We start from the raw sequence: 20,454 nt of genomic DNA, 5'->3' as shown, positions 1-20,454 counted from the left end.
CTGAATAACTATTGTTTTAGATACTGGGGTATAGAAGGGACCAAAGCCTTTACTTACCTGGACGATTTTAAAAAACAAATAATAAAAGGATTTTTTTTATTTTACTTTATGTGTATAAATGTCTTGTCTGCTTGTATGTATGTGTAATACATACATGCCTGTTGGATCTCCTGGAACTGGTCTACAGATGGTTGTGAGCCACTATGTGAATGCTGGAATTGAACCTGGGTCCTCTATATGAGCAACAAGTGCTCTTAGCCACCTAACTATCGGTTTAGCCCCTGAACTTACACTATCATCAGATACCTTGGTTTTGTTAGTCAGTAGAGTGTAAAGGTCCAATGGAAGGAAAGCCAGATCATTTCAAATTTAATTGGGTACATGTCACCCAGGAATTCTTCAGTTGACATTAATACTTATTTCAGGGACCTGGTACTCTTTTTACATTGAAATAATATATTCTGTTCTTGGAGTCTTATGGTGTCATCTAAAATCATTTTGAATAAATATTAAGGAGTAAAGTATCTTAGAAATGTCATTGACTTAGAATTCTTGTTGGTCTTGGCAATTAAAAAAAACCCCTCAGCTTCCTGGCTTCTAAGCAAGATATAGCATTTTATATGCCAGTAAGCACAAATTCTCTGAAGTAAGTCTTAACTAACCTTAGTTTCCTAGCTTATATTCTTCTTTCTTTTATTTCTAAAATTTATTTATTTATTTTATGTCCTGGCTGCAGGTTCCCCTCCCACCTCTCTCTTCAGCCTCTCCCTCACCTCATCTGCTCCCACCCCCCACAACCCACTCCTCCATTTCAGTTTAGAAAAGGGCATGCTTCCTAGGAGTATCAACAAAACATGGCATATCAAGCAGCCGTAAGACTAAGCACCTCCCCATGTATTAAGGGTGGGCAGTATGAGAAGTAGGATCCTAAAGACCAGTAAAATAAGTCAGAGACAGCTCCTGTTCCTACTAGTAGGAGTCCTACAAGAGGATCAAGCTATACAATTGTCACATCTATGCAGAGTGCCTAGGTCAGTCCCTTGCAGTCATCCTGGTTGCTCATCTAGTCTCTGTGAATTGCTATAAACCAGGTTAGTTGATTCTGTGAGTTTTCTTGAGGCGTCCTTGGCCCTTCTGGCTCCTACAATTCTTTCTCACTCGTCTGCAGGATTTCCTGAGCTCTGCCTCATGTTTGGCTGTGGGTCTGCGTCTGTTTCCATCAAATGATTTTTTCTTTCATTTTTTTTTCCCTTTTGAGACAGGGTTTCTCTGTAGCTTTGGAGCCTATCCTGGAATATGCTCTGTAGACCAGGCTCAAACTCACAGAGATTCACCTGTCTCTGACTCTGGAGTGCTGGGATTAAAGAACCATTACCTGGTTCTTTTTCCTTTCTTTTAAAAATGTAATTTAAGCCAGGTGGTGGGGCACACCTTTAATCCCAAAATCCGGGAGGCAGAGACAGGTGGATCTCTGAGTATGAGACCAGTCTGGCCTACACAAAGCGAATTCCAGGACAGGCTCCAAAGCTACAGAGTAACCCTCTCGAAAAACAAACAAACAAACAAAAAACACAGAAAAAAATGTAATTAAAGTAACACATTTTCTTTATTAGTTTGGCTGAATACCAGGGATAATGGCAAAAGACTGAGCACATTAGAAGTAAATTCTCAGAAACAGATAAAAATGACAGTTCTCTTAGAGAAACATGCCCCAGATGCTTAGACTCACACATTCCCTTTCCAGGTACCTTGTGAGTAAAGCAAACTAAGCAATAGCAATTCAAGTGAAGCTCTGTGCTAAGCTCCTACACTGGGCATTTTACTCTAGGGAAAGTTTTCTTTTCCTTTTTTTTTTTTCATGGCAGGGTTTCTTTGTGTAAACCTGACTGAACTCACTCTGTAGACCAGGCTGGCCTCAAACTCAGAGATCTGCCTGCCTCTGCTTCCTGAATGTTGGGATTAAAGGCATGTGCCACCATCGTTCAGCTGTGAAATGGTATTTTAACATTAGTCTTGCATCTTTTTTTCCCCCAGGATTATATTCAGACACTGCATCCCATATACTCTTTTCCTTTGAGACAGGATCTTGCTATGCAGCTGAGGCTGACCTCAAGCTCACGATTTTCCTGCTCCAGCTTCCAGAGTTCTAGAATTATAGGTGTGTACCACCACTCAGCTTACATTCCATGCATTTTATGTGTGTATTCATACCCATGCTATAGCATGTGAAGCTCATAAGGTTGATTCCAGGTGTTTAATTTTATTGTTCTACTTTTTTTTTGAGACAGAGTCTCGTTCTAAACTTGGAGTGTCCTGACTGGTTGGCTACCAGGCCACTGGAACGCTCTTGTCGCTGCCTCCTAGTGAAGGGTGGTAGCATGTGAGGTCATCTCTACTTTTTACATGGAGGCTAGGATCTAAACTTAGGTCATCATGCTAGGAGCTAGGAGCAAACCCTTGACTCACTAAAACATATCCTCAGCCCTCTCCTATGCATTTCTTAAACATCCACTTTGAAGGGACTGGAGAGATATCTTGGCGGTTAAGAGAACTTGCTGCTCTTTCAGGGGACCCAGATTCAGTTCCCAGCACAAACATGGCAGCTCATAAATGTCTGTTACTCCAGTTCCAGGATATCGGACATCCTCTTCTGACTTCACAGGCACCAGACATTCATGAGGCATATACACCCACCACATATGCAATAATACTCATAAACTAAAAATAAATAAATTAAAAAAAAAAAACCCTACCCATTTTGAAGTAATTTCGGAATTCATTTTTTTTTCCACTAGCTGACTTACTCAGTTGTTTTGTGGCCCTTTACCAATGAAACTCTTGGGGATTCACTTTAATTCTGTATTTTGGGAAACTTGATAGAAGCTAAGAAAGTATTTATAGATCATCAGTTTTTCTTTGGCGAATATGGCATCTCTGTAGGTTTGGAGAACTTCTTATAACAATAAAATACTGAAATTTGAAATATTTATAGGACACGTGTTATTTAATAAACTTACTCTTGGTAATTCATGATACCAGCTGAAGACATCAATACCAATAAGAGAGAAGATTCTTGCCAGAGGTGGAAGAATTTGCTTGGTGATATAGTAGGTGGCATTCAGTCTCAGAGATGGATCCTGTAGGACTTCTGCTGGGCGCCTTATCAGTTGGATAAGGGGCAGTCCAGGGGTCCCGTAAATAATGACATATGGTACTCTTTCTCCAACCCGAGGCTCAGAGCGCCGGTCATAAGTAAGCATTTTCCTGTTCAAGCCCAAATGAAGTACATAGTCAGAATGTCACAGAAGGCAGAAGGTGCCTTTCTAGCAAATTAATTCAGAATTAAGCTTGAAACCATGTGCAATCTACAGGGCTACCTTCAAATTAGACTGCTGCTTCTTTGAGAATTATATACACTTGGCTCAGCTGCTATCAAGTGGAAACTTACTCTCTACAGCACCATGAACCGAATGGTGTGAGACCCTAGTAAGTGTTGTTCTCTAACAGGGAAAGAAGAGAGAACTGACTAAACAATCTGCTGCAGAGAGAAATCTAAATGCTTGCTCTGCAGTTCAAAATAAGGATGGCCTAGTGAGTCTATGGAAGAAGCAAATGTAATCAGAAACATCACAACTGTATTGCATTTAGTTTCCTAAGAAAAGCCCAGAAGAGGAGATCTTACAGAACACAGGGAACATTAGTGTGGGAAACACTGCATTGTGGTTATTGTCTTTTCTCTTACTGCTGCAGGTGGCCTCTGCAATGTCCTGGCTGTGTACTGAGGATTGTTAGGCTGTTGTGTGCGTCATTACCTTGTAAGTTCAAGAGCTGGAACACAAGCTCCAGGTCTGTAAGAAAAACTTCCTCTGTACTCCTTGGCAAAGATAAAATCTTGTATGCTGGCTTTCCCTTCCACAAGCTTCATACATTGTCGCTGTACATACTGTTTAATTAGACTTATATCTCTTGTTTCAAACAGCAGCTTTAGAGAACGTTCAAGTATCTTAAAACGAAAAGATGCAGAAAAAGATAAACCAGCACCCAGTATGTTTCAGCATTACCATTATACTTTCATTAAAAAGCTTTCAGGTATTGAGTCAAATACACACACACACACACACACACACACACACACACGCCCTTGATCTTGTGATTAGATAATAAAAATGATTAGAGACTGAAGTTTGAGGTGTTATATAGCCTGCTGTTTCTAAGACTATCACACAGCTTGAGAAAAATCATACTGGAGTGATATTCTGATGAAACATTTGCCATGCGATGAAAAACATGAAACTTGTTTTTCTTAAACAGTCAAAGCACTTGAAACATGAGAAATAGGCCCAAACCTTATGTACTAAAAGAACCCAATTCAGCTAAAGATAAAGATAAATTTAATATTACCAATGAGTCAAATAAAAAAAAAAATCAGCCTTTTTCCTTTTTTATAGCTTTGTAAGTGACAGTTTTCTGTGTTGTAAGTATGTGTGATATGACATGATCCAACACAAAGTGGGTTGACAGAGGAAGTTCCAGTCAACTTGGAATGAACTCAGTTACTTAGGAGGGGTCTGTAGTTTCTCATCTTCATGCTGCTCTATACATTGTGGGAGTTGTTATATGAGAAGCTATCCTATCATCAAAGGTGACAGGCAAGAAACTCTTAATTCTGAGAGAACAAAGGTATGGGAAGAAGTCTGAAACTAAGCACTGAAGTAGAATAGTTTCCAACTAGAAATAAAATTCTCAAAATTCACTTATTTCCCCCCATATTTCTGTGTCCTTAGACTAAATGCATGTTTAAGGACAGTTACATCTGCACCACGTTCTTTACTACTTATATCTCACTGTTGTAAACAACATATATAGAACCCACCTTAGAAACAGCAGGGCAAGAATCTCTTCTGACTGTTTCTATTCCTTTTGCATCAAATACTGGGTCCTTTTGATCCAGAGTTTCATACATGTAACCCACATATCTCTTTTTTGTTTGTAAAACACAGGGCAAATATACCTGTAGTAAAATTGACAAAATGAGTAACCACCTTCCTCAAACTGTGACTAATTTTCTATTATTGTTCTCTGTATTTGGATGCCACTATAAAATGTTTAAATATTCCCAAGGATGCAATGACCTCCGATCTAAAACCTGAAATGTGAAAACACACAGAATCAATTGCTAGAACTTCTTAACCATTTACTCTTTTTCTGCACTGACTTGTTTCTACTTCAAGTAACACTTTTTACAAAAGCCATCAATTAAATATTAATTGTAAATTACTTTATATCAACATAAAACATAAATTAAAGTTATAAGAATAAGCAGTGAGAACTTCCTAAAGGTTTGCTGCTACTGGATTCCCCTGTTCCTTCCAGAGATGCTCTGTGAAAAATCCAACTATTCTCCCTGCACCAGCAGCTTACCACATACACTGCTTTGCACTTTGTAGCTTTAAGTCAATAGTTTTCTTGGGAGAGCATTGCATTTTGGTGCGGAAGGTTCATCTGTCTTAAAGCTACAGAATAGCCCACGATATATGGGTGCTATGACCAAGGTGACTGATGACCTCTTAAGTGGTCCATGGTGTATGGGATGCTATGACCGAGGTGACTGATCACCTCCTAAGTGGTCCATGGTGTATGGGATGCTATGACTGAGGTGACTGATCACCTAAGGGGTCCATGGTGTACGGGTGTTATGACTGAGGTGACTGATCACCTAAGGGGTCCATGGTGTATGGGTGTTATGACTGAGGTGACTGATCACCTAAGGGGTCCATGGTGTATGGGTGTTATGACTGAGGTGACTGATCACCTACTAAGGGGCACTGAGGATGTCTGAATCTTTAGGTGTTAGAAATAAGGCTGCGGTAAACAACCTTACACCTTATATGATTTCATCTTTAGGATAGATCCCTGGACCAATGGGACATTCCTTTTATTTTAAATTACAAATTTCATCCTTTTTCTTGCCTCTTAGCTCCCTTCTTCCCCAAACCCTCATTTAACATTTCTTATTTTTCTTTTTAAAAACACAGTCTCACTATTTTTTTCAAAGTAGCTTTGAATTCCTGGGCTTAAATCTGAGTCTCCTTTCTAAGCCCCAGAGCAGCTAGGACGACAGGCTTGTGCCATGTTGTCTTTAAAGTGATTCTCCTTTCTAAGCCCTGTGAACAGTTAGGACTACAGCCATGTGCCATGGTGCCTGGCATATTTATTTTTTCTTAATCTAAAAATAAAAAGTTTCTGTTTGTTAACAGTCAAAGTGGTAACTTGAAATATATGTTTGTGTGGAATGCCCAAGCTTTATCAATAAGCACATTAAATGTATATGGCCTTAACATCCCAATTAAAAGGCAGAAGTGATCAGAAAATGAATAAAAAAATAAAAACTATTCTTAAGATCTATTAGAAATCTATATAACATAAGGGCACAAAAGAATTTAAAAAAACTAGAAAGCACTGATACCTTCCTACTCTCATGTCTGCATTAATATTAACAATATTAATGCTAATATTAACGAAAAGAAAGGTGGAAAAAGTGGTCTTTGTTCAATACAAGGAATACTATTTAAAAAAAAATTCTTTTAAGGCAATAAAACCTAAATAAAAACCAAGAAGCAAATCCATGATTACGGTGCACACTTTAGCATCCCCAGCTGTGAACGGCAGAGAATCAGTGGAGGAATGTGTGCTTCCACAGCACAGCCAATGCAGTGTCTCCACAGCACTCTCGCCATTCATCAGAAGATACACCGTTCTCCAAGGCCACACGGAACATTTACAAAGACAGGCGTTCATCACATGCAGACGTGGGAGTAGGAAGATGTCAGGTGATTTTAGTCCTTAATTGTTGACTGCTGAGGTTAGTTACAGTCAGCCTTTGTAACTTCCTAGCTGAGGGCCTAGAAACTGAAGCAGAGACAAAGACTCTGCTTAGCTTTTCTAAACTCCCAAACCAGCCGGGCGGTGGTGGCGCACGCCTTTAATCCCAGCACTAGGGAGGCAGAGGCAGGTGGATCTCTGTGAGTTCTAGACCAGCCTGGTCTACAAGAGCTAGATCCAGGACAGGTTCTAAAGCTGCAGAGAAACCCTGTCTCAAAAAAAAAAAAAAAAAAATCTAAACTCCCAAACCATAAAATCTGTTGATATGTTGCCTGCCTTATATTATTAAGTTTGGAGTGGCCTGTTTTATAGCTAAAGTAAATGAAATCATCTTTTCACACCTTAAGATATTACTGAAAAAAAATTGGGAGGCCTGGTGGATACAGCTCAGTTGTAGAATGTTAATACAAGCTAAGCCCTAACATTATACCCAAACACCACACATAAACCTCAAACCAAACCAAATGAACCAAACAAACACAACTATATACATACAACCTTCCAAAACTGAGTGAGTATATAAAACTAAAAACTTTAATAGTCAGCGTATTTACAAAGCTACAAACTGAGTGAGTCAGGAATTTGTAGAGGTATGGAGACTATGCATGTGATTAGTAACATTCTAGTTCCTTACCTTCTCAAACTTCAATTTCACTGGCTTAGGATTAGTAGCAGTAACAGCTTCAGCAATTTCTTGACCAATCTTAAAAGACTGCTCCTTGGTGGCTCCTTTCAGTAGCACAAACATACTAAGAGATTAAAAAATACAGCAAGGTAATGTGGAAGTCATTGTAAGAACAAATTTCAACTCCACCCTGACTGTTCCTTCTTAAGTTGCTTCCTATCACAGCTTTCCTGTTTACCCCTTTCCCCTTGGATTCTTACAAGATACCTAGCTACGGCTCTCAAAGGCTCAGGGACAACTAAAACTCAGACACTGAAGCTGCCAAGAAGGTCCTAGATCATCTGCGGGTATTCAAGGTGGTGTATGGCACACAGTTAATTAAAAAAAATAGTCTTTTAAAACTGTACTCTTGCCCCAGGATTAACACATGATTGGTTTTCTGTTACTACAGATTAGTTTTGTTTTTTCAAGAATTTCGTATAAATGGAACTGTATCATACATACTCTATTGTGTCTGGCTTCTTTATTTAGCATACACGAGAGGGTCATCTATAATGCTGGGATAACTGGTTTCTTTTTATAAATAGAGATATCTATATGTCCACTGTCTGGATATACCATAAAATTTTCATTCTTTCATTTGACTATGATGAATAAAGTTCTAAAGAAGATTTATATGCATCTTTTTGCACGAACATCCTTTTCTCCTTAAAAACTGTACTTAAACATACAGAAGTGTGATTGTTAGTTTTTATGCGAAGAGTATGTTTAATAAATGACTGCCAAATCATTTTTATTATAAAAGTTATTACTTTTAGGTTTTTCAGATACAATGATGAATACAAACAATTTAAAAATAAGATGCACATATGCATATATTTAAGAACAAGTAGTTGAGCTACGGTGACAGAAGTCAGAGAAGTGACTGCATGGTGTTGCTGGTATGAAAAATGAGTACTGACTGTAGAGGGGAGAAAGAAAAGAACTTTTATAGCAACAGAAATGTTCTGCTGGGCAGTAGTGGTGCATGCTTTTAATCCAAGCACTCGGGAGACAGAGGCAGGCAGATCTCTGAGTTTGAGGCCAGCCTGGGCTACAATAACTAGAGGACAGGCTCCAAAGTAACAAAGAGAAACCCTGTCTCAAAACAAAAACGAAAACAAAAGAAAACAAAAATAAAAACCAACAACAACAAAAAGAAATGTTCTGTAACTTGACTAGAGTGGTGGCTGGTTACTAAGGTCCATATACTTTTATATAAACTATATGCTGTGCACTTCCGTAAATCTATATATTTCAATAAAAGTGATAAAACCAAGTGTGTTAGATATCCAAACATGTCATATTTGCTACCTTGCCAGATGGGCCAAGCGACCACAGCACAGCACATGTATTTCTAGAGTAGCACTCACCTCGAGGTTCTCTAGTCCTCTCCCCCATCTGTCTCTTATAGAGTGCTCACTCTTCAGGACCAGACATAGGAGAGCACATACTGTGTACTTCCATTTATATAAAATACTCGAAAGAAATAAAACTAATCTACAGTAATAGAAAGGGACTCATGTTAACCCTTGGGTCAGGGGGACAAAAGCCTATAGATATGTTTAGTTAGTATATGTATACACACTTAGGAGCACACTCAGTATACTTTAAAAGTTATTATATGTTTGAGATTTTACTTAATAGTATTAATGGGCTTATTGGTGGATACTCTGCTATAGTTAACTTGATTTAGAGATACATTTCAAGGGAATTACCCTGAATTAATGTGAAGTTCTGATCACAGTACATAGATGAGTAGTCTAAAACGGAAAAGATTATCTTTGTTGTTACAACTGTTTTTGAGACGGCCTTGTTAAGTAGTCATGCCTGGCCTGCAGCTCAACATGTAACCTACTGGAGCCCAGAACTTGGGGTAATCCTTCTACTTCTTGTCTGTCAAGTCCTAGGATTACAGGCATTAACCACACCTGGTAAAAAGAGTGTCTTACATCCAATTCTCATTGTTACTGTACTTTTTAAAAAATATTTATTTATTATGTGTACAATATTCTGTCTGTGCGTATTTCTGCAGGCCAGAAGAGGGCACCAGACCCCATTACAGATGGTTGTGAGCCACCATGTGGTTGCTGGGAGTTGAACTCAGGACCTTTGGAAGAGCAGGCAATGCTCTTAACCTCTGAGCCATCTCTCCAGCCCCTGTTACTGTACTTTTAATACATTTAAATAACATTCATCTTTGGGCTAGTAGGTTCAAGCATACATTTAGAATTATAATTAGTATACATTTTAGGGACAAAGTGGGGATATAAGTATTGTCTAGGAGGTTTTTCTTAATTATGGTTTGATGAATTTCCCAAGAGATTCTGATTTTACTTCCCTATCCTGAAAGTATATATATTCTTACTGGAAGTTCTTCCCTACGCCTAAGAATTACTATTATAAATAGCATTAGTCATCGATTGAAGCAGGTTTTATCCCACTGGATGGAATAAATGTGAAGGAGAACCATTACTATATAAAATAACTGTTTGAGCCACTATAATATACAGTATGCTTATTTAATACACTTAAGTGGGTGGTAATAAAAAACAGTCTCCTGTGTCATTTTGATACTCTGGTAACTGACTCTCCTTGGATGGAACCCAAGATTCTTTATGAATCTTAATCCTTGAGACTGAGGGAGGCAACAGTGACTCATCATCATTTACCAAGTTCCTTCATTCAGTTGATGAAGTAGTTGAGTCAGAAGCTATGTGAATTATGATTGGCCATATTAATATACTAAAATATAGCTAGACAGATTTCAGATCCTTTCTTTCAGTTGAGATTTCTTTTCCACTCTGCCAAATATTTATTATTTCTAAGGCATTTTCAACTCTTTATCATAATCATCCTCCTAATGAAAAATTTATACTTAATTTGAATAAAAGTAATTATTAAGACATACATTTTGGAAAATTTTTGTACTTCTAATAATTTATTTGTACCTTGCTGTTAGAATGCACAGCCTAAACAAATCGTTCTTACACAGATCAAGTAATCAATGATGATCAAAGTGATACTGTCCATAAATTTAGCTGACTGGAATCTCAATATTCCCGTGAAATCTGACATATAGAGAAAGCATTTGCTAGGAATCAAGACATAAATTCACATTTATGTCTCAATTACTGACTAGTTGGTGATAATTTCTTACCCAAGGGCATGAACTTCCAATAGCATATAAATTGCTAGCATAAGTAATTCCACATACCCTTTTGTTCCAAGAGCCTGTGAGCATTGGATTTTGAAATTATTTTTTAATTTAAAATTTTTTTAATATTTTTGTTTTAAAGGCAGAGTCTCACTGTGTAGCCCTGGTTGGCCTGAAACTCTCTATGTAGATCAGACTGGATTTGAACTCAGAGGGATCTACTTGCCACTGTTTCCCAAGTGCTGGGATTCAAGGGCATGTACCACTACGGCTGGTTTGCTTCAATTCTTAAAGATTTTTAATGGTATATAACATTCAGTAAAAATCATACTAAGTTATGATTCTATGTATCACCAACTAACACACATATACTCGAGTTAAAAACAATTTAAGTATTTAGCGTTTTTTCTTTTCCACAAATTTTGCAAAGAATTCTAACTTAATGAAGTTTGTTTTAGTACTTATTTTGATAGATTACCAAGCAGAAGTTTAATTGAGCAGCGAAATGCCCAAAGACAAACTAAGGTATGGCTTTTGATGAGCAACACTGGATAATATTGATGGAGCTCTGAAAACATCAAACTATCTCTGTCTACTGGTAATGAAAACGTTGCTACATGCAACAAGTTCTCACTGAGCACTAATATCATGCTGGCTGTATATACATTTTGAAGGACTGAGAGGATTAAATATTATTTAAAGATCACTTACAAGTTATTTTTATTGATTAGGAACATGCTCTCCTATTGCTCTGCGGCATAATGATCAGAGGTGCTGAGGCAAGTGCTCCTGGCTTGATCACAACGGAACTCTAAATTTATTATGAAAACCACTTCAGACTGCAACACATTAGAATACCTACATTCTAGAAGGATTTCAAGGAGTCAAACAAGTAAGATATTTCATAAATAACTGAACCTTGAAAAATATTAGAAAGAGTAACAAAGCAAGCAGGGTAATGTTAGTAATCCAGGATTCAAAAGATGTCCCATTCTTTACCAGAATGTAAATGGGCTTGGAGAAGTCTGCATATTCTCTAGGATAAAACGGGTAACTGTATTTGTCTGTTTGCTTCTCTTAGAAGAAGGTCAATAGATTTAATAAAAAGTTAACAGCGTAAGGCTTTGACAACTGTCTTTTAAAACGATTATTTTTTGTTCTTGATTATGTAGGGTATATGTGTGTACATGCATAGGCAGGTGTTTACCAAGGACAGAGAATGACAATGACTGCCCCTTCTATCAGTTTCCTACCTTTTCCTGCTATGGCGACAGCCAGCAAACCAGAGATATTCCTGCCTTTGTCCTCCCTAGTGCTGGGGTTACTCATGTGGCCATGTCTAGTTTTTAATGTGGGTACTGTGAATCCAAATTCAGGTCTCCAAGGCAGGATAGCAAATGTTCTCACCAACTCTGAGCCATCTCCCTAGCCGGCAGTTGTTTATTGCTATTGTTAGTATTGTTACTACTACTACTACTACTACTACTACTACTATTCTACTGGACTTAAATACAGTAACTCAGAAGAACTATCCAACCAAGAGATCATAAGGACAAAAAGACTGATCTAGGAGTAAGTATTTAAAAGGATTTTCCCTAAGCTATTTCAAACACCAAAAAGAAGGTATCAATAAATGTAAACAAAATAAAAAGTTAACAAGAAAAAAGCACACCCCCAAACCAAACCAAAAACCCAACTATAATCCCTAAAGCCATTACCTGTCAGTATCACCATAAACAACCCTAGCGCCCCATTTCTTGGTATCATTCACTAGTTTAATTGCTCGTTCCAAGGTCTCTCTGGCTTTGTGAACAATACTATCACCAACCTGTTGACAAAACACATTGGAAATGACTTCTTAACATTGCTCAGTAAAAGTCAACAGATTTTAATAATAGTAAAATTTTAATTATTAAATATTTCTAGAAATGAAATAATGTAAAACCAAAATAGCTATCAGTGTCATCACAAAGTTAAAAAACCAAATTAAAAGAATTGACAACTATGGACTTGCCTTTGAATGTAATAGGAAGTACAATGGATTGCACACTTTTACAAGGGACACAGGTACCTTTGATTCTTGGAAGAATAAATCTTGTTTTTCAAGGTTTATTCAAGGTCTGTCTTTTATACCCATAGAATCAACTGTGCCCTAGTTGATTATATCTTTCAAAATTAGTGCTTATAATAGTGTATTTAAATGCCAAAACCAAATTTTTGTGATTGATTATACATATATTTTGGTAAAACTCAGTAAAAGAAAATAATGTAAACAATTATATGGCAGAAAAATATATTAGCAATGTTCAATTTAAAACAAGTATGTAAATAAATATGCCCCCAGGGTTCTTTCACTGTGGCCAGTGAGTTTTAGAAAGGATCATGGAAGAAGCTGATAAAAGATATTAGGCATTACGCAATGTGAGACACATCTTCATTAGACTATATAGTTCGGTAAATTAAAGAGACTATACAGCATTAGTGTTATATCTACTAAGCTCATTGAGATGAAAGATAAGAGAATTCCATCAAACTAAATGGAGCATTTCCTTTGCAATTTTAAAATAAAACTATGCATTTTGTCTTTTTGTTAATAATCAAACAATAATAATACTGATGCTTCCCTTTTTGCTACAAAAGTTGAAGTTTCCAAACTAAACATAGGATGGAATAGTATTTAGAAAGCTGTCTAAAGCTGCACAGTAGAGTAAACACTGGCATATAAACACAAGAATAGACGATAAAACTGCGAGCAAAAATTTAATTTGGATTTTAAATTAAGATAATATACCTTATTGAGACTTTGAGTATATTAGAAAACCTTGAAAATGTGAACTCTAACTTAATACATTAAAATATATTATGAATTATCATGCACAGTAGTGCATATCTTTAATCCCAGTACTTAGGAGGCAGAGGAAGGTGGATCTCTACGGGTTCCAGGCCAGCTAGGATTACACAGTGAGATCCTGTCTCAATACAAAACATAACAACAACAACAATAAGGCAATCAACCATAAAAGCACTGAAAGCCATGTTATCTAACTGAAACTAGTAAGTTTTAGTAAAATGTTGAATCTCTGTCCAACAGCCACCTTCTGCCAGCACTGAGTTACAGACACGGTAGTGCACACCATTCACGTGGGTCCTGAGGATTTCTAGTTTTCAAGACTGCACAGCAAGCTCTTTACTGAATGAACCATTTTCCATACCTGCCTCCCCAACGGAGCCACCTTTCCAGCCCAACACTGGCACCTCAGATGCCGGAAGACTACTATGTGTAATCTCCTTCCACCCTTTTGTGGGTTCCAGGGATGGAAGTCAAGTTATCAGGCTGCTTTGGTGAGTGTTTCTGCTGAGCTCTACCGCCAGTCCTTGAGCAGCTGTGAAGCTCACTTGGCCTATTGTGAACTGTGAGAAGACTCTGTTCCTCCTCTAGCTTCTCTCAGCAAAGATGTAAGTTGGGCACATCACAACCCTCACATAACATTAAAGATCATTAGCCCAATGGATCTCCTGTCTTTACTCTGTCACTAGTACATTTATTATTCTGCTGCACTGTTTCATATTCATGTCTAATAAACATCTTAAGAAATTAGTTTTGTTCTATGAAAAGTGCTTTTCAACTGATCAATCCAAATGAAGGTTTTACCTTCTTTAATTGGTACACTACCAATACAGAAGATTTTGCAGGGCGGTGGTGGCGCACGCCTTTAATCTCAGCACTTGGGAGGCAGAAGCAGGCGGATCTCTGTGAGTTTGAGGTCAGCCTGAACTACAAAGTGACAAGGACAGCCAGGGCTATTGCACAGAGAAACCTGTCTGAAAAAGCCAAATAAATAAATAGATTTTACTTTTTGTATATGGTCCATGTACATGTAATTGTGTGTGTGTGTGTGTGTGTGTGTGTGTGTGTGTGTGTGTGTGTGTGTGTGTGTAGAGGCCAGAGGTTGACATTAGGTGTCTTACTGTTTTTCACCTTTTTTGAGACAGGGTCTTCCATGAAACCTAGAGCTCACTTATTTAGTTAGACAAACTACTCAGTAAGAGTCAACCACCTCCCTTTTGTCCCTGCGGCATCCCTGGGCTACCAGGAATCCAAGATCCAGTGCGGTGGAGTTCCATCTGGACGGGTGAGTGTGTGCGACCCTGGGGCGACCTGCCCTGGAAGAGAGCACAGCCCCCCATCCCCCAGCTCCTGGTGCAGGGGTGTCTTTGGTACTCACGTCCCTGCCTCTCCCAAGCCTTCCCTAGTGTATTCAAGTGTCCTGCTCCTGTACTAAGACCATCCACCCAAAGGGGTGAGAGGCTGCCCTCCAGGCAGGTCTGAGGATTCCTGCAAGGGAGTGTGGGCTCCTTCAGATTGTGCTGCAAGGTTCGCTGTGTGATACTCCATCCCGCCCTGCCCCCACCTTGGCCCTTTTGTCCCTGCGCCTTCCCTGGGCTACCAGGAATCCCTGATTCTGTGCGGTGGAGTTCCATCTGGAAGGCCTTACCTAGTGTATTCAAGTGTCCTGCTCCTGTACTAAGGCCATCCACCCAAAGGGGGGAGAGGCTGCCTTCCAGGCAGGTCTGAGGATTCCGACAAGGGAGTGCGGGCTCCTTCAGATTGTGCTGCAAGGAATAGCTCTTGCTCTGGCACTGAGGAGATCCAACCAGATTCAGTCACAGCAAAGATTGGTCTAAGACACCAAGTCCCTCCTGGCTCCATCTGAAGGAAGAGATGGGCAGGCGCCAATGCAAGGACTCCTCCAACAACATGAAAGGCAACACGACATCACCAGAATCCAGACATCCCGAAACAACAAGAATTGAACACCCTACTTCAGAAGAAATAGAAGAAATCGACCTTAAACAGTACTTTATGAAAATAATAAAGGACCTTAAACAGGAGGTAAAAAACTGCCATAAAGAAATGGAAATGATAAACAAAAAGGTAGACGAAATAAATAAATCTCTCAAAGATACCCAAGAAAAACAAGAAAAAGCAATCAAACAGGTAAGGGAAACAGTACAAGACCTGAAAATGAAATGGAGGTAATGAAGAAAACACAATCCGAGGGAAGACTGGAAATGGAAATTCTGAGTAAATGAACAGAAACTACAGAGACAAGTATTTCCAACTGAATACAAGAGATGGAAGAATGAATCTCGGACTCTGAAGATACTATAGAGGAAATAAACTCACAGATTAAAGAACAAAACAAATCCAACAAATTCTTAACACAAAACATCCAGGAAATCTGGGACACCATGAAAAGACCAAACCTAAGAATAATTGGGGTAGAAGAAGGAAAAGAATTACAACTCAAAGGCCCAGAAAATATATTCAACAAAATTATAGAAGAAAATTTCCCCAACCTAAAGAAGGATATTCCTATGAAGCTACAAGAAGCCTACAGAACACCAAATAGACTGGATCAAAAGAAAGCATCCCTGCACCATATAATAATCAAAACACAAAACATACAGAATAAAGAACAGATATTAAGAGCTGCAAAAGAAAAAGGTCAAGTAACATATAAAGGGAAACCTAACAGAATTACACCTGACTTCTCACTGGAAACCATGAAAGCCAGAAGGTCTTGGATAGATGTGCTACAGACACTAAGGGAACATGGATGCAAGCCCAGACTACTATACCCAGTAAAGCTTGCATTCACCATCGATGGAGAAAACAAGATATTCCAGGACAAAAACAGATTTAAACAATACACAGCCACAAATCCAGCCTTGCAGAAAGTAATAAAAGGAAAATCACAAACCAAGGAGTCCAACAACGCCCACAATAACTCAGACATCTAGCGACCCTTCACCAGCACAACTAGAAGAAGGGAAACACACAAACTCTACTACAAAAAAAAATGACCGGAGTTAACAACCACTGGTCATTAATATATCACTTAATATCAATGGACTCAATTCACCTATAAAAAGGCACAGGCTAAGAGACTGGATACGAAAACAGGATCCAACATTCTGCTGTTTACAAGAAACACACCTCAACCACAAAGACAGAAACCTACTCAGAGTAAAGGGTTGGGAAAAGGTTTATCAAGCAAATGGACCTAAGAAACAAGCCGGTGTGGCCATACTAATTTCTAACAAAGTTGACTTCAAACTAAAATCAATCAGAAGAGATGGAAAGGGACACTTTATACTCATAACAGGAAAAATCCTTCAGAATGAAGTCTCAATCCTGAATATCTATGCCCCTAATAAAAAAGCACCCACTTGTGTAAAAGAAAGATTACTAGAACTCAAGGCAGCTGTCAAACCACACACATTAATAGTAGGAGACTTCAACACTCCTCTCTCACCAATGGACAGGTCAATCAGACAGAAACCTAACAGAGAATTAAAAGACATAATGGAGGTAATGAGCCAAATGGACTTAACAGACATCTATAGAACATTCCACCCAAATAGGAAAGAATATACCTTCTTCTCTGCTGCTCATGGAACCTTTTCGAAAATTGACCATATACTCGGTAACAAAGCAAACTTCCACAGTTACAAAAAAAAAAATATTAGTAACCACCTGCATCTTATCGGATCGCCATGGATTAAAATTAGAATTCAACAACAATGCTACCCCCAGAAAGCCTACAAACTCATGGAAACTGAACAGTCAACTACTGAACCATAACTGAGTCAAGGAAGAAATAAAGAAAGAAATTAAAGTCTTTCTTGAATTTAATGAAAACAAAGACACAACATACTCAAACCTATGGGACACAATGAAAGCAGTGCTAAGAGGAAAGTTCATAGCACTAAGTGCCCACTTAAAGAAAACGGAGAAAGCACTCATTGGAGACTTAACAGCACACCTGAAAGCTCTAGAAAAAAAAGAAGCAGACTCACCTAGGAGGAGTAGAAGACTGGAAATAGTCAAACTGAGGGCAGAAATCAACAAAATAGAAACACAGAAAACAATCCAAAGAATCAATGAAACAAGAAGCTGGTTCTTGGAGAAAATCAACAAGATTGACAAACCCCTAGCCAAACTAATCAAACAGCAGAGAGAGAACAAGTAAATTAATAAGATCAAAAATGAAATGGGGGGACATAATCACAGACACAGAGAAAATTCAGAGAATCATTAGATCTTACTACAAAAGCCTGTATGCCACAAAATTGGAAAATGTAAAAGAAATGGACAGTTTTTTAGATAAGTACCACATACCAAAGTTAAACCAGGACCAGGTGAACAATCTAAATAGTCCTGTTAGTCGCGAAGAATTAGAAACTGTTATCAAAAACCTCCCTACCAAAAAGAGCCCAGGACCAGATGATTTTAATGCAGAATTCTACCAGAACTTCCAAGAAGACCTAATACCTATACTCCTTAAGGTATTTCATAATATAGAAACAGAAGAGTCTTTGCCAAAATCCTTTTATGAAGCTACAATTACCCTGATACCTAAACTACACAAAGACTCAACCAAGAAAGAGAATTACAGGCCAATCTCACTCATGAACATTGACGCAAATATTTTCAATAAAATACTGGCAAACCGAATCTAAGAACACATTAGAAAAATTATCTACTACGATCAAGTAGGCTTCATCCCAGAGATGCAGGGCTGGTTCAACATACGAAAATCTATCAATGTAATCCATCATATAAATAAACTGAAGGAAAAAAACCATGTGATCATCTCATCAGATGCTGAAAAAGCATTTGACAAAATTCAACACACTTTATGATAAAGGTCTTGGAGAGATTAGGGATACAAGGGTCATTCCTAAATATAATAAAGGCTATTTACAGCAAGCCTAAAGCTAACATCAAATTAAACGGAGAGAAACTCAAGGCCATCCCACTAAATTCAGGAACACGACAAGGCTGTCCACTCTCTCCTTATCTCTTCAATATAGTGCTTGAAGTTCTAGCAATAGCAGTAAGACAACATAAGGGGATCAAAGGGATTCGAATTGGAAAGGAAGAAGTTAAACTTTCGTTATTTGCAGATGATATGATAGTGTACATAGCGACCCCAAAAACTCCACGAAAGAACTCCTACAGTTGATAAACTCCTTCAGTAACGTGGCAGGATACAAGATCAACTCCAAAAAATCAGTTGCCCTCCTATACATAAAGGATAAGGAAACAGAGAGGAAAATCAGAGAAGTATCACCTTTCACGATAGCCACAAATAGCATAAAATATCTTGGGGTAACTCTAACCAAGGAAGTGAAGGATTTATTTGACAAGAACTTTAAGTCTTTGAAGAAAGAAATTGAGGAGGATACCAGAAAATGGAAGGATCTCCCTTGCTCGTGGATTGAGAGGATCAACATAGTAAAAATGGCAATTCTACCAAAAGCAATCTATAGATTCAATGCAATCCCCATCAAAGTCCCAACAAAATTCTTCACAGATCTTGGGAGGATAATAATCAAGTTTATACGGAAAAACAAGAAACCCAGGATAGCCAAAACATTCTTATACAATAAAGGAACTTCTGGAGGCATTACCATCCCTGACTTCAAACTCTATTACAGAGCTACAGTATTGAAAACAGCTTGGTACTGGCATAAAAACAGAGAAGTCGACCAATGGAATCGGATAGAAGACCCGGACCTTAACTCACAGACCTACGAACACCTGATTTTTGACAAAGGAGCCAAAAGTACACAATGGAAGAAAGAGAGCATCGTCAACAAATGGTGCTGGCATAACTGGATGTCAACATGTAGAAGAATAAAACTAGATCCATATCTATCACCATGCACAAAACTCACGTCCAAATGGATTAAAGACCTCAACATTAATCTGAACACACTGAGCCTGATAGAGGAGAAAGTGGGAAGTACTCTACAACATATGGGCACAGGAGACCGTTTCCTACGTATAACCCCAGCAGCACAGACATTAAGGGCAACATTGAAAAAATATGACCTCCTGAAGCTGAGCAGCTTCTGTAAAGCAAAGGACACCGTCACTAAGACACAAAGGCAGCCTACTGACTGGGAAAAGATCTTCACCAACCCTGCAACTGACAAAGGTCTGATCTCTAAAATATAAGGAACACAAGAGACTAGACTTCAAAATGCTAATTAACCCATTTAAAACATGGGGCTCTGAACTGAACAGAGAATTCTCAACAGAAGAAGTTCAAATGGCCAAAAGACACTTAAGGTCATGCTCAACCTCCTTAGCTATCAGGGAAATGGAAATTAAAACAACTTTGAGATACCATCTTCACCTGTCAGATTGGCTAAAATCAAAAACACCAATGATAGCCTTTGCTGGAGAGGTTGTGGGGTAAGGGGTACACTCATCCATTGCTGGTGGGAATGCACACTTGTGCAACCACTTTGGAAAGCAGTGTGGCGGTTTCTCAGGAAATTCGGGATCAACCTACCCCAGGACCCAGCAATCCCACTCTTGGGAATATACCCAAGAGATGCCCAATCATACTACAAAAGCATTTGTTCTACTATGTTCATAGCAGCATTATTTGTAATAGCCAGAACCTGGAAACAACCTAGATGCCCTTCAGTGGAAGAATGGATTAGGAAACTGTGGAATATATACATATTAGAATACTACTCAGCGATAAAAAACTATGACATCTTGAATTTTGCATGCAAATGGATGGAAATAGAAAACACTATTCTGAGTGAGGTAACCGAGACCCAAAATATGAATATGGTATGTACTCACTCATAATCGGTTTCTAGCCATAAATAAAGGACATCGAGCCTATAATTTGTGATCCTTGAGAAGATAATAAGAAGGTGA

General features: G+C 38.4%; 1 protein-coding gene across 1 annotated transcript in view; it reads right to left on the bottom strand.

Moving 5' to 3' along the window:
* Positions 1 to 20,454, bottom strand: part of Rev3l (REV3 like, DNA directed polymerase zeta catalytic subunit) — a 142,474-nt gene that overhangs the window by 12,013 nt on the left and 110,007 nt on the right. The window contains 5 exon segments of the mRNA XM_038338930.2: positions 3,018 to 3,264; positions 3,813 to 4,003; positions 4,874 to 5,011; positions 7,517 to 7,631; positions 12,422 to 12,531. Of these exon segments, the coding sequence (XP_038194858.1) occupies positions 3,018 to 3,264; positions 3,813 to 4,003; positions 4,874 to 5,011; positions 7,517 to 7,631; positions 12,422 to 12,531 (801 nt within the window).

Source organism: Arvicola amphibius, chromosome 8, assembly GCF_903992535.2.
Source record: "Arvicola amphibius chromosome 8, mArvAmp1.2, whole genome shotgun sequence".
Lineage (NCBI taxonomy): Eukaryota > Metazoa > Chordata > Mammalia > Rodentia > Cricetidae > Arvicola > Arvicola amphibius.
The sequence above is the reverse complement of the archived record's forward strand: the minus strand, read 5'-3'. Positions and strand labels throughout refer to the sequence as shown.